This window comes from Saccostrea cucullata, unplaced genomic scaffold (genome assembly GCF_032062105.1).
Source record: "Saccostrea cucullata isolate Sc308-1 unplaced genomic scaffold, CSIRO_AGI_Scuc_v1 ctg5893, whole genome shotgun sequence".
In the NCBI taxonomy this organism is placed as follows: Eukaryota; Metazoa; Mollusca; class Bivalvia; order Ostreida; family Ostreidae; genus Saccostrea; species Saccostrea cuccullata.
The window spans coordinates 15,750-30,246 of record NW_026929511.1 but is presented as its reverse complement, the minus strand read 5'-3'; the positions used below and the strand labels follow the sequence as shown (position 1 = coordinate 30,246).

General features: G+C 32.9%; 1 protein-coding gene across 1 annotated transcript; it reads left to right on the top strand.

Annotated features, from left to right (window-relative positions):
* Window positions 1–625: 625 nt before the first annotated feature.
* On the top strand, window positions 626–12,973 carry LOC134281068 (neurotrypsin-like). The gene is made up of 5 exons (XM_062763529.1): window positions 626–1,060; window positions 5,196–5,337; window positions 5,435–5,604; window positions 5,768–5,909; window positions 12,548–12,973. Exons 1-5 carry the CDS (start codon window positions 970–972, stop codon window positions 12,747–12,749), a joined length of 747 nt encoding a protein of 248 aa, XP_062619513.1. The 5' UTR covers window positions 626–969; the 3' UTR covers window positions 12,750–12,973.
* Window positions 12,974–14,497: the final 1,524 nt, after the last annotated feature.

Sequence of the window (14,497 nt, the reverse complement as noted above, 5' to 3'; positions counted from 1 at the left end):
CGGATATGACCTTAACAACGTAGGTCCCGTGTCACGCTAGGCGCTGGCACGATAAAGAACCCTCACTGCTCAATGGCCCTCAGTGCCGAGTATAGGTCTAAATTTGAAGCCCTTCACCGGCAAACGGTGACGTCTCCATATGAGTGAAAAATTCTCGAGAGGGACGTTAAACAATATACAATCGATCAATCAATCAGGCTGATATTTCTCATAGTAGGCATAAATTGTTTTATTCAAAATGTCTCAAATGAAGATTGAAATTGAATTTTTTTCAGAAACAATAATTTATCTTCATTTTTTTAATCTGTCAAAAGATACCGATGTTTATTGGAAAGATTTGAAATTAGAAGTGATTTACATATATGGTGTCTTGCAATAACATGAAACGCTTAATGCACCATGCATTATAAAATAACTTCATGAAGTAAATAGAAAAAAATAATGTAGTACCGTTAAAGTATAAAATTCTTACATTTTTTCATATGCCTAGATACATATAGGTTTCTTCTAAAATGTTTTTATTGATTAATTATCAATTAGAAATGTCAAATATATGTTTTCATTCGCATTTCCTGTGAAGTTATTTGAGATTTACTGATTTGTCTATAAGTTATTAGTAACTTTAATGATGAAGTGTGATGTAGTTCCGTGGATAAATGAACATTAATATTACTTTAAGAATTCAAAATCAAAAAATTTTTATGAGCATTTTAAATTATTGAGAGCCTGATGTTTGGACTACCCTAAGTGATACATATTGGATTTAGGATTTGAAGTGACATTTTTATGAATGATTTCTTTTCTGTTATGTGATAATTAAATGAAGAATTTATTGTGTAAATACTTTCATAGAAATGTACCTATACAATAATTTTAAAAGAGATTATTTGTAGTGGTATTCCATTCTCTTTGTCGCCTTTTGGAGAAAAAGATACTTGGTTCCTAAATAGCATCAATTGTTATGGAAATATGGAGTCTTTGTTAGAATGTGCAGCATCAGGATCCACACAGTGTAGCTCTGGCAAAGAGGCGGGAGTAATCTGTCTTTCCACAGTAAAAAGTGGGTTAAGGTTTTATGGCCTTTTCAAAAAAATCACTTAATAATTTATTGAATAATCAACGAAAAATATTTATGTGACGTCGCGCACAGAATTGGGAATGATTTTGTAATGTCAAGCTAGTGTCATTCAGACGCTTTTAAATGCTTAAGTTCTATTGTTGAAATACATGTATGCATGTCATGTATATCTGTCATATTGCGAATAATTGGTTCAAATTGTGAATGCCCTGGTTGAGTTAATAAGCGTTCGTCAATATTTATTACCATCCTATTTATCAGTATCGTTTTCATCTCTGGCATCATGCTTCATTGTGAATGGAGAATGTACGTTCAAATTAACGACACAAGTAAATAATAATAGTAAAGTCAAAACAGAAGATTAAAATTGAAATCTTTTTAATAACAATTTTCTTTAAATGCATTTCAATGGATTTTAAGGTTCATTGAAATCTTAGAAAAAGTAAAGTAAAGACTAATTTCAGGTTTGCGAGTGAATTTTCAGCAGAAGCGACAATTGCAATAAAATGTGAACAATTAAAACATGTTCCTACAAAATGATAATTTTTACAGAGACGTAATTTCTTTTTTATTCACACTTCCAGAGATGCATATACATGTAGTACCGCATTGGATGAAAGGAAATAATGAAATATGATACAATTTTGTCTATATAAAATTATACATAAGTAAAATTTATTCAAAATTTTTCACAGGAAAGAAGGTTACATGTATGACTAAAAAAATCCTTAAATACTATCAGGGTCTGTATGTATTTACTCTGAGTTCTAACCATGCATCATACATGTAGTGCAGCATGTCTCTTAGCAACATACCATGCATTTTATAGTTCTCTGGACTTTATTTATGCTTTCGCAGCTAACATTCATGTTTGTTTTAGTTTGTCGGAGATTTTTTTTTTATATTTTCATTTATATGTAGATGTTGACTCTCATTTTTTTTAATTAAGTCTCAATTAGTGTTGCTTATTTGAGCAAGGTATATACTTGTCAAAATTTTTAAGTCCCCAATTTTATTATTTCAAAAATTAAAAAAGAAACTAAAATCAATTTACCTGTTGCATACAGGTTTGTCTTTAATTTCCAATGCTTACCTGTCAAGGCAAAAAATGTAATCGAATGTGTGATTACTCTACCGTGGTCATTTAATGCACGAAGTTCGATTTCCTGATGCTTATCGTCTTTTTTTCATATTTTTTTTAAATATATTGTCGGCAAGGCACAGACAATTTCAGTAAACTCGCTTTCATCTACATCTCAACCCTAAATAGCATGCATATGTAAGGAGAAAATAGACCGTGGAGTGAGGCAGCTTTTCCAGTCGCAAAATCTAATGGAAGAAGGGGACGATCTAGTCAACACATGGAAAAACGTTCAATCACGATTTTTTTCTTTAATAGTGTGCGCTCTTTGAGGAGTGGTTATCTTGTTGTGAATTCGTTTGAATGGAGGACAATGCAGTGTCCAATGTTGCAATTTTTTAATTCTATGGTGCCTTTACATTTCTGCATTTTGTGAGAAAAAGCTTCAATAAAATAATTTTGAGTGAAAAAAAATTGTTCTGCAATTTTTTTCCTGTAAACTTATTAAATAGTCAAAATAATTTAATAAAAAGCGGTGTAAAGCAAAAAAATTACCTGGTGACTTAGAAATTTTAGATTTTTAAAGTAGATTAAGCATATCAATGTACTGAAATATTAATAAGTTGCAAATTAACCGGTGAGGAAGTTTGGCATATTTACATAAGTAAAACATCAGAAAAACTAATTCAGCTTATAAAATACACTTTTCTTATCAAGTCACTTCCTATAAATTTTATCAGCAGTTTTTGTACACCCACCAACCTCAACGAATCAAGGAGGATGTCCTGAAACTAGTTTCTGTGATGTATTTTGTCACAAATAAAAGTGTTCAAACTCATAAAGATGTTTAATATTTATATTTTAAAATTCAAATGCTTAATTTTTATGAGAAGAACAAGGTACAGTTTCTATACAAATCTTGTGATTTTCTTAAAAGTTAGAGCGATGTAAAAATTGGAAACTCGAGCTTTCTGAATTATTCAAATTCCATGCAGAAAAACCATACAAGTCATTTTTCTCACATGCATTTCTAATTAATGCTAATTGTGATGTAATAAGCATATGCATTTTCCCGTATTATTTTAAAAAAGTGCAAAAGACACCAATTTTCAATAGAATTTTCTTCCGAATTATTGTTCACAGGCATCGCCCACAAAGATTTTGAGATATGTGATTTTTCATTGAATGCTTGCACAACAAATTCAAAAACTAAAGTGGGCGACGGCTGTGGACACTATGGAAAAATTACCCTTGAAATGTGTCATTTTTAGGCTTTTTCTATTTAAAATACAGAAGTGCATCAAATTAATGACGTCATATTCCCGAAATGGTCCTCCTTCATGCCATATTCAATTCCGATCTTTCGCAGTCATAGACTCAACTAATGTTCAAGGCAGTTTAAAATCTTTTTGAAACCATTAAAAATTAGGACACAATAAAAACCTAAAACCGTACCTGCTTCTTTTATAAAATAATTAGCTGTTTTCCTGCATAAATCATAAAATTCATTAAACACCTTTGGGATTCCTGAGTATATAAATGAAAAGAGAATAATTATGCATGTTCAATTTATATTTCATGACTAATTTGTATCTGAAGAGGAATCCAGTTACATAAATCACAACAATAAATAACATCTGAATTGTTTTCTCCATTTACTAATCATTAAAGCCAGTTTCATGGAGTGTGGGAGCTGTCCAAAACCTCCTTAGATACTTTTATAATTTTGACTACCCTGTTTTACAACACAACATTTAGATAATCTTCTGCACAGCAGCTTGTAGAAAAAAAAGTTTTATTTGGAACATAAAAAAAAATTGGTTGCAAAGCTTATTCTTTATATGATGAAATTCTGCTTCAAACGATGCATAAAAAACTTCTTTTCGAGTGCTCTGTGTGAATTCTTGACTGCTCTGGAGTAAGGGAGGTAAATGCATCATATCCTAAGAAATAAGGGGATTTAGATCATCAGGCTTTTTTAATGAATCTCAAATAAAAATGGGAAAAAAATCTAACATATTCAAAGGTCCTTCAAGGTATCACACCTGTACTTGACCGATCAAAATGAACCAAATTGTAATTCCATACATATAAAATTGATTTTCCTTTCTTTTGAGATTTCTTTTATTTTTTCCAAGCTATTTTTACAACTTTGATTCCTATGCCTAGTAAATTTTATGAACTTTGTAAATAAATAAAGTTTTTGACAGGTACTATTTCTTTTTAAGAACTTCGGATTCTACTTCCAGGGGGTATACTAAAAGTTGTATATAAACACATAAAAACACGTGGATTCGAGGGTAGCCCTGTTTGCAGATTGAAAAAGTCAGAAAATGCCGTGTAGGTTCCCTGTTTTTTGGTGTCAGCTGATGTATCTAGCAACGTGCAATACTTTCTGCTAAATATTTTTTTTCATGAATTCTAATACCTGATTTTATACGATTTTTTATTCTATATAGAATTATATAGTGAAAATATTACCGGTGTGATACCTTTTAACCGTCATTGCAACAGGGTTCGCCAACACATGATAAGCCACTCCCAATCTACTTGTAGCGTTTGACAATATCTATTACCACCCTATTTATCAGTAGCACTTTCACCGTTTGCATATGGTTGACGTGGCTCAGTTTAAGGATGGTTTCAGTGTATTGATCTTCATGTGTGTGTCTGAATATGATGATTAAACCTAGATATAATAAACTGATGTTCTTTTTACACTTCAAGCGTGTGGGGCAGAATGTACATCAAAGAGACTTTTTTGCTGAATATTTATATATTTCATAGCACTAAACACTGGGGATCTTTTCAAATGAAATATAATTCAGTGCAAAAATGGCATGTGTGCTATATATAATGTTTTATCACAGACCACATATAAAAACAAAAGGGATTTTCATTATTGTTTCCTCTTTATCTATTAAAAAACCAATACTCTGCGCGACGTCAGTTATTTAGTGTGACAGTTTTACTCAGTATTCGATTATTTTGTTCTTGTAAATTGTATTAATATTTGTACATACTGTCGATTTCCAGATGTAACAAGAATAGTAAATGGCAGTTCTCCAGATGAGGGTCTAATGGAGGTTTTGGTAAATGACCAATGGCGAAGTGTATGCAACTATGGATGGAGCAAATATGACGCTGATGTTGCATGTAAAAGTCTAGGATATATAGGGTAATTTTAATTTTCAACTACGAAGCGATTTTTGTCATTGTATTCAATATTAACCCTTTTCAATAAAATCTAAGGCTTTTAATTTGACTTTTTGTAGAGGAATTCCCTTCTCATTGCCGATTTTGAGAGAGGGGAGAGAAGATACCTGGTTCTTAGCTAATTTAAATTGTAACGGAAATGAAGATTCGTTGTTAGAATGTTGGTCAACATTCACCACTTGTAAAAATGGTGAACAGGCGGGAGCTGTTTGTTACCGCGAAGAAAACGGTGAGTTATGCAGATTTTATGCATCCTTAATTTCATGATTCTTTTGAATAATCAATTCAATTTCATGAATGTAAATTAAAATGTAAGATGCCTATGTATAATAAGAAATATTTCGTTCATTTTGTTCTTCCAATTTTTATTTGCACATAATTTGCGATTCCAGATGTAACAAGGATAGTAAATGGCAGTTCTCCAAATGAGGGTGTAGTTGAGGTGTTGATTAATGACCAGTGGCGAAGTGTATGCAACAATCGATGGGACAAGAGGAAAACTGATCCTACATGTAAAATTCTAGGATATTCAGGGTGACGTCTTTTAAAATACTTACAAAATAGTTCTTTAATGTCTAGTTTTATGTTTCTTTTTTTATATTGTATCGCAGCTTTCGTTAAGATGTATTCTTTTGTGTCCTTTTGAATTCAATTCACGTTTACAAGCCTTTTTTTCATAAAATGTCAGCTATAAACATCCAGTTTGTTTTACTTCACCTCTGCTAAAACTGAAGTGATTTTTTTTTATTGAAAAGTGTCCAGAGTTCGTCTGTCTGTTTGCTGAGTGTTGTCCAAAATTTTTCACATTTTCAGTTCCTTTTCAAGAACCACTGGGCAAGTTTCAATTTGCCACAAAACATCCTTGGAAAAAGGTTCCGTCTTTAAAGATTTAGGCAGGAATATGAAGGATTTAGAAAAATAAACTTTGTTTCAAACAGCAATACAATTATTAGCCATTAAAAAAGAGGCGTCCTCAGAAAGGATAATTTCAATTTTATTCAAATCTTGACCATGTAAATAGAGTGTGGCCACAATAGGGATCAATTTAACTATCGAAATATTTCGGAAAATCGTTTAAAAGCTTCTTTTCAAGAACAGGAAAAAAAGGTTTGTCATATGGGTACTTATTTCGCACCGTTATTTACAGACATTTTTTTGTCCCCCTGTTTGGCGAAAGCGAGGGCACATTAAAGCTCATTCGTCTATCCATCTGTCCGTTTGTCCCTCTATCCGTCTGTCCGTCAGTCTGTCTAGCTGTCCGTCCCTCACAAAAACTTTAACCTTGCCCCATAACTTTTGATTAAGTGGAGCTATGACTTTCATATTTCACTTGTGTATTCCTTGTGACAAGACCTTACTTTGGGTACCACCAAATTTGACCTTTTGACGTTGACCTTGGAATTTGACCCACTTTTACACAAAAAATCCGAACTTTAACTTTTGAATGGTAAATGCTAGGACTTTCATATTTCACATTAGTATTCCTTGTGGCAAGACCTTTCATTGGATACCAGAAACCTTGACCTATTGACCTTGACCTTAGAGATTTCTGTACCTGTGAAAACCTTTAACCTTGGCCATAAATTTTGAATGGTAAGAGATAGGGCTTTCAAACTTCACATATGTAATCAATGTGAGAAGACATTCCATTGAATACAATGAACTTTGACCTATTGACCTTGATCTTGGAGTTTGACCTACTTTAAAAAACATACATTGACCATAACTTTTAAAGGGTTGGGACAAGTACTTTCATACTAAATATATTTATTCCTTGTGACATGATCTTTCATTGGCTATCAAAAACTTTGACCCTTTGACTTTGACCTTGAAGTTAGACCTACTTTTTAAGACCTTTAAACTTGGCCATAACTTTTGAACAATATATACTAGGACTTTTATATTTCACACATGCTTTCTTTGTTGCAAGACCTTTCATTGGATATCAACAACTTTGACCTGTTGACATTGACCTTGGAGATTTCTGTACTTGTGAAAAACTTTAACCTTGACCATAACTTTTGAATGGTAAGGGCTTGGGCTATCATACTTCAGATATGTAATTCTTGTGCAAAGACCTTATATTAGATACCATGAACTTTGACCCTTTGACCTTGAAGTTTAACCTACTTTTAAAAAACAAACCTTGACCGTAACTTTTAAAGGGTTTGCGCGAAGGCTTTCATGTTTCAAATGTTTAATCCTTGTGACAGGGCCTTTCATTGGATATCATGAATGACCTTGACCTGTGGGTATTAATTTTTGCATTTAAGAAAGGTTTAATCTATGCTCTGTTGCCATATGGGTCATCAGTGTTTCACAAACTCATCGTGTTCCTTATATTGAGAACAAATATGGCTTTCATATTCGACATGTGCATTACCTGTTACAATACATTTCCAAGCATACTATGATTTGTGACCCATTGACCTTGACCTTCAAGATTGGCCATATTTTTAAAAAAATCAACTTCAGTGATAATTTTTAAATGACATATGATAGGGCGTTCATATTTGAGACAATGTGGCATAAATCTCACCCACAAAGACATTGAAAGCGGAGGACCACGATTCTTTGAATTTGCTTGTATTCAAAAACATTCCACATATAAAGAAGTATCTTACTGTGGCCTTCAGTGCATCATTTAAGGAAGCGGTTTATTAAAAAGGCGTAAACTGTTCCAACTCAGGTTATAGCAGTATAACCGGGGTTGCTATTAAATTCATTTCTTATAAGTAATTTTTTTTCATTAAGTATAGAAAAGAGGACAATTTATCCCTTTAAACGTTTTCAAATTGTTAGTATCTTAATATGTAACGTCAAGAGCCTTGAAGAGGATTGATACGTTTTCGACGCAAGTCATTTTGACCTAATTGTACAATCTAGATTAAATTTTTGTCTTTGAGCTAGAAATTAAAATATACCACGGCGCCAGAAACATCTGTTTCATATTTGGATACTTTTCTTGAAAAGGCCACAACAGGGAATCAAAGTTTAACAAAGGAATATATTGGAAATACTTTTAAAAAATCTTCTCAAGAACAGCTAGGCTGATTTAAGTCATATCAATACAGTTGTATCATCAGATTGTGTAGATTCAATGTTTATCAAATCAGGACACCTAGGCCACGGGATAGGGTGGGACCACAACTGTGGATGAAGGTTAACATAGGATTATATAAGTGTATTGGTTATTACGGGGTATTTGAGTAAACGCATTGAAGACTTCAAATTGTGGAATGACCTCACAAGCCTTGGAATGGATTAGCCTAGGGGTAAATAAGGCAAAGCTTTGGAAAAATCAGGCATTTAGAATGTAGTTGGAAAAGTTATACGTTGAACCAGCAATAAAGAAGTTAAGGTATCCCATCCTGATAGCAAAAGATTCAATGAAAGTGGATACATAACAGATGTGAAAGTATTAAATACTCAGTATATTTAGGCATAATTCCCAATTATTCCTATTATTAGCATGTAAGGGTGGGATGTATCCTAGTTTATGACATTGAAGTTTGGTAAGAGTGATATTCTTCTTTTTAATTAATAAAAATCAATTTTAAAAAACCATATCCGGTAAAAATATCGTTTTCAATTGTCATTCTATTTCTAGTGAATTTTAGTGCATTTTTCTACTACAGTACATATTGATATTCTATGAATTTTTATTTTTAAAAAAATTTCTCTATTCTGTATACATGTACACTTCAATATAATATTTGTTAAGTATTTACTGCTAAGTCGATTACATATTTGAAACTTTCTCTTGGTTAATCCCATTTTACTGCAAAATGCTTTAAATTAATATCAGAGTATTATGTATGTGATGGACATTTCAGGATGGAGGTTGCAAAAATTAATAGATAAAGCAAAATAGAAGTATAACAGTTATAAAGACCAGTGGCAAGTATCCTGGGAAATTGATGTTTATCTCTGGATGTAGTAAACTGGAGAGGATTGAGAAAACTGGGAATTATTATCTATGAATGGGAACATAGGGTAGAAACACGGAGCAAGTAGTAACTTACCCTGGTCCCATCTCTAAATCAGAGGAAATTAAAGTACAGTGTGATATACCCTCAGATAGAGCTGTCTTAACAATCATTCCAATCATTAAGTCAGAGTAAAATGAAAACCTGTATACATGTACGAGGGTTGTCCCAAAAAGTCGTAGACAATGTTTATAACTTTTTAAACATGCAACCAATGCAAACCAAATTTTGCGTAGGCATGATATATTCAATGTTTTTTAAAATTGTGGATACTTAAATATATCTCTTTCATATTTATAATATTAGAATATATGTATATTTATATAAACGCCGATAAGGTTTGTCGGCGCACAAACAAAATTCGGAATAATTTTAGTATATAACTATTACATTTGCTTTTATTTCTTTAGTACTACGAAAAACATTAAACTCAAATTTAGATCAGTGAAACCCGAATCAAAATCTTAATGATATGTCAAAATTTCATATTGATAGCATTAGAAACAGACGATTGGTGTCATGATTTTCAAAGTGTTGTTGGAATTGAGTTTGATGAAAATGACGTCGTCAAACGCGTAACCGGCGCAAGGAGATGTGATAAATTGTTTTGGACATGGTTTATATACATCAAAGACGAGAAAAAAGAGTACAGAATTGAAATTACACACTAGATTTTAATACAGAAGTAATTTTTTATGGCATGAAATTAAATGAGAGTTATACCGAAAAAATATTTACAGTGTGTAAGAATCTGAATACTGTTTGCTAAACGCAGACAATGGGGAACAATGTGGGCCACGAACGACGTCAAACAATGTGTATTCTTTGATGCCTACAGTGTAAGGCTATCTTTCGACTAAAGTTCAACTAAAATTTGAATCTGCTTTAAAAAAAAAAAAAAACAACAAAAACAAACGAAAAAACGGAGAGTAGTAAATTTAAATATCCCTTAGTCAAGAGTGATCTTTCATTTAAAAAAAACATTGATTGTTAACAGACGCTTGTGAAGCAGAAAAAAGATATCATGACGTTATAAGGGACGTAAATTACGGGGGGCATTTCAAAAGTTCTGGCAACTGTTTAATAAAATATTAACCGTTTTACGGAAATTATTGAGTTTTATATCATTGGAAAGATCAGAAAAATATACACATATTGTGACGTCACTTTATAATTTTTATGACGTTATAACTCCGAAAATGACGTCAGAATATAGAATGTTTAGCATACTGACCATAAAAGTGACGTAACAAAAGACACAATTTGATCAAATTAAAATTTTCAAGACAACTTTTGCTCATTACTCGGATGCAAGTTAACGGACACAAATGCCAGTTGGTGGAATGTTTATATAGACTACAATCTATCATATGGCATTTTCTTTTGAAGATCTTCTTGTTCTAAATAGGTTTTAGCGAGTGACAAAATTAGCATTGTTTTATCGAATCTCGCTCAAACATTTGCGTAAAAGAGACCTAAATGTGAGAAAAAGACAAAGTTGACAATCAAAGAAAAATAGGCGATCGTGTTACAAAATTCGATGGCATAAATTCGTCAGGTGTTTTAAACAAATTTGTGGGATCGATGAAGGCTCAGGAGAAGTTAAGTTTAGAGTGCCCCAAATTTTCTCGTAAAATCCAAAATGGCGGCAGCGCTGTTGTAACCCCACCGTACCTCCACACATTCGCAAATTTTAATGCATGGAAAATAAATAAGACTTTACATGTCTGAGTAACTTATATCCATTTTTGGATTCAAAATTAAGTCAAAAGCAGTGGTGAGTTTTGGGGCGCCGAAGTTGAATTTATATGAAAAAATACGCACAGAATGCAGTCGAGGACAAGATTTAGTACATTTTATTTGTAAACGGTAAGAGTCCTGTTACTCAAAATATATTTGATGAAAACTGCATTAATATACTTCAGTTTAGTATAGAACATGTTTTAATTCAAACAATGGAGAGCTATATAAAAGACCGAAAATCCAGCCGAATAATGTAAATAAAAATCTGAAATGAATGTCTTTGATAGCATAACCGGACATAAACTGTGCTCGTAAACAAACCATACAATGAATAATGGAATTGCTGATAAACAGTATCATAGTCCTATTCTACCTCTTTGCATATCAAAAATTTCTTTAAAATATTTTTTCAAATAAGCCTTTGACAGAACTTTTACGATCGTCTCATGTGGATAAAAACGCGACTTTTCAGTTTGCTAAACATTCTATATTCTGACGTCATTTTCGGAGTTATTACGTCATAAAAATTACAAAGTAACGTCACAATATGTGTATATTTTTCTGATCTTTCTAATGATGTCAAACTCAATAATTTCCGTAAAATCGTCAATCTTTTATTAAACAGTTGCCAGAACTTTTGAAACGCCCCACGTACGTTTGCTTTCGTGCGCCGATGTACACATACATGCTTTCTTTATTTTTTCAGAATTTTCTTATTAAATGTGATGTCATCATGAAATTTGAAATGCATGATCATAAAATGTTACTTTTTGCTATGACAAGGAAAGAAATTTAATTTAGCAAAGAGAAACAAAACTGTTTTCCCTGTCTACGACTTTTTGGGACAACCCTCGTATATACATTGTAAGAACCTCATTATACACGTTACATAGGAAATATCTTTGATATATTCTTCTCAAGAACAAGTAAGCCGTTATCAATAATGTGTATACAGAAGCAGCCTTTATGTGTTAGGTATCGTAGAATCAAGTTTGTTCATGCAAATTATGATACTCCCGGGGTTGGGCCACAATAGAGGGTCAAAGCTTTGCGTGAGAATATGAAGAAATCGTCTTGAACAAATCTTCTACTCAAGAACAGCAAAGCAAGTCATGTTATAAAAGAAGCATCGTCTGGTAGTGTAGATTCAAATGTATTCAATTTCAGGGTTGGTAGGGTTGGGTCACAGGGAGCAATCAGAGTTTTACATGGAAATACTTAGGGAAAAAGCATAGAGATTTTTCTATTTAAGAACAGCAAAGTCAAGATTAGTAATATTGATGAAGAAGCATCCGGAGCTAGTGTAAATTTTCCCCTCCCCCGTTTAAACGTTTTGATACTGAAATGATTTCTGCTTCATAGACAATGTGCTTAGGTGAGCGATGGGGCCCATGAGCCTCTTTTTACATATAAACATGACTGTTGTCGTATGTATTGTAGTGGGTTTCCGGTTTCGTCGACGCTATTTGTAGAGGATAAGGAAGAAATGTGGATGTTGGACGTGTCGTATTGTAGTGGAAACGTCAAATCTTCATTAAAGTGTTCATTATCACTTATTCGATCCAGCAGCTGTCATGGCGGAAAGGCAGGGGTCGTTTGCTACCATGCAGAGAATGGTACTTTTGAAAAAAATTTCAAATAATTTGCTACCAATGAAGTGCAACCTTTAATACGCAAGTTTCGAGATTATCTCCTTTGGTGTACTCTTTCGTTGAGGAGTGGAGTTTCGTTGCCGGTAAACAGACGTGTGGGATAGATATTTATGTATTGGACATATTGCATCATCTATATACTGGTTTATCACAAGTACATGATTTTCAGGATGTACTCTTTAACTCTAAAATAACTGAAGTAATGTAAAGGCGTCATTTTTTATCGCCGATATATGGCCGACTCGGCGTGAAAAATAAATCAATCGATCATTTTTTTTTAAACGAAAAAATCGTAACGAAAGACAATATCAATGGATGTAAGATTTTTTCAGACGAGGGAAGAGATATGGATTTCTAATACACATTTATCTAGTCATTACAGGGTGGTACGAAAGCCATGAAGGGACATAGGATTTCTAAAAAATGTATAAAAGTAAACCGAATTCTCGAATTTTACAATCTGTTCTCTCGGATTGACAATCTGTTATAACGAATTGCCAATTCGTTTTCACAGATTATCAATTCGTTCCCTCAAATTACACAATCCGTTATCTCGGATTGTAATTCATTCTCTCAGTTTAAACAACGTTCTCTCGGAATGTAAACCATTCCCATGATTTCATTAATATTATATATCTGTACATAATATCTGATATGAATAGAATATTGTAGTAGTTTACATTCTACCTTTTACGAAAGCCATGAAGGGACACGTTGATTTTTCAAAAAAGTAAAAATTAATTCGAGATCTCGAATTACACAATCCGTTCTCTCAAATTACGCAATCCGTTATCTCAGATTGTAATCCGTTCTCTCGGTTTAAACAATTCGTTCCCTCGGAATGTAAATTGATCCCACGAATTAATTATTCGTTCTCTCAGATTATCAATTCGTTCCCTCAAAATATACAATCCGATATCTCAGATTATCAATTCGTTCCCTCAAAATATACAATCCGATATCTCAGATTGTAATCCGTTCTCTCGGTTTAAACAATTCGTTCCCTCGGAATGTAAATTGATCCCACGAATTAATTATTCGTTCTCTCAGATTATCAATTCGTTCCCTCAAAATATACAATCCGATATCTCAGATTATCAATTCGTTCCCTCAAAATATACAATCCGATATCTCAGATTGTAATCCGTTCTCTCGGTGTAAACAATTCGTTCCCTCGGAATGTAAATTGATCCCACGAATTAATTATTCGTTCTCTCAGATTATCAATTCGTTCCCTCAAAATATACAATCCGATATCTCAGATTGTAATCCGTTCTCTCGGTTTAAACAATTCGTTCCCACGGAATGAAAATCGTTCCCACGAATTAATTATTCGTTCTCTCAGATTATCAATTCGTTCCCTCAAAATATACAATCCGTTATCTCAGATTGTAATCCGTTCTCTCTGTTTAAACAATTCGTTCCCTCAGAATCTTAATCGTTCCCACGAATTGATCATTTGTTTCCACAGATCTCCATTTTACTTGATGCGCCATTTTGCGCTGGTCTTCTGCACGAGTGCCAGGTCCAAAACAAAGGTACGTATCCGTTGGATGCATTATTTATTCACAGTATAGAGTACGTGAAAGAGTTAGGTTTCACAGTTTCCGATAAGCATTTGAAACATTCTGGGTTTTTAACCTCATACCTTAGTTTTTCACATTAAATCGGGAAAACCGGTGTGTACATGCATATAATTAGTTATTATGTTCCCCAAACGGAGTTTGGGAACATATTG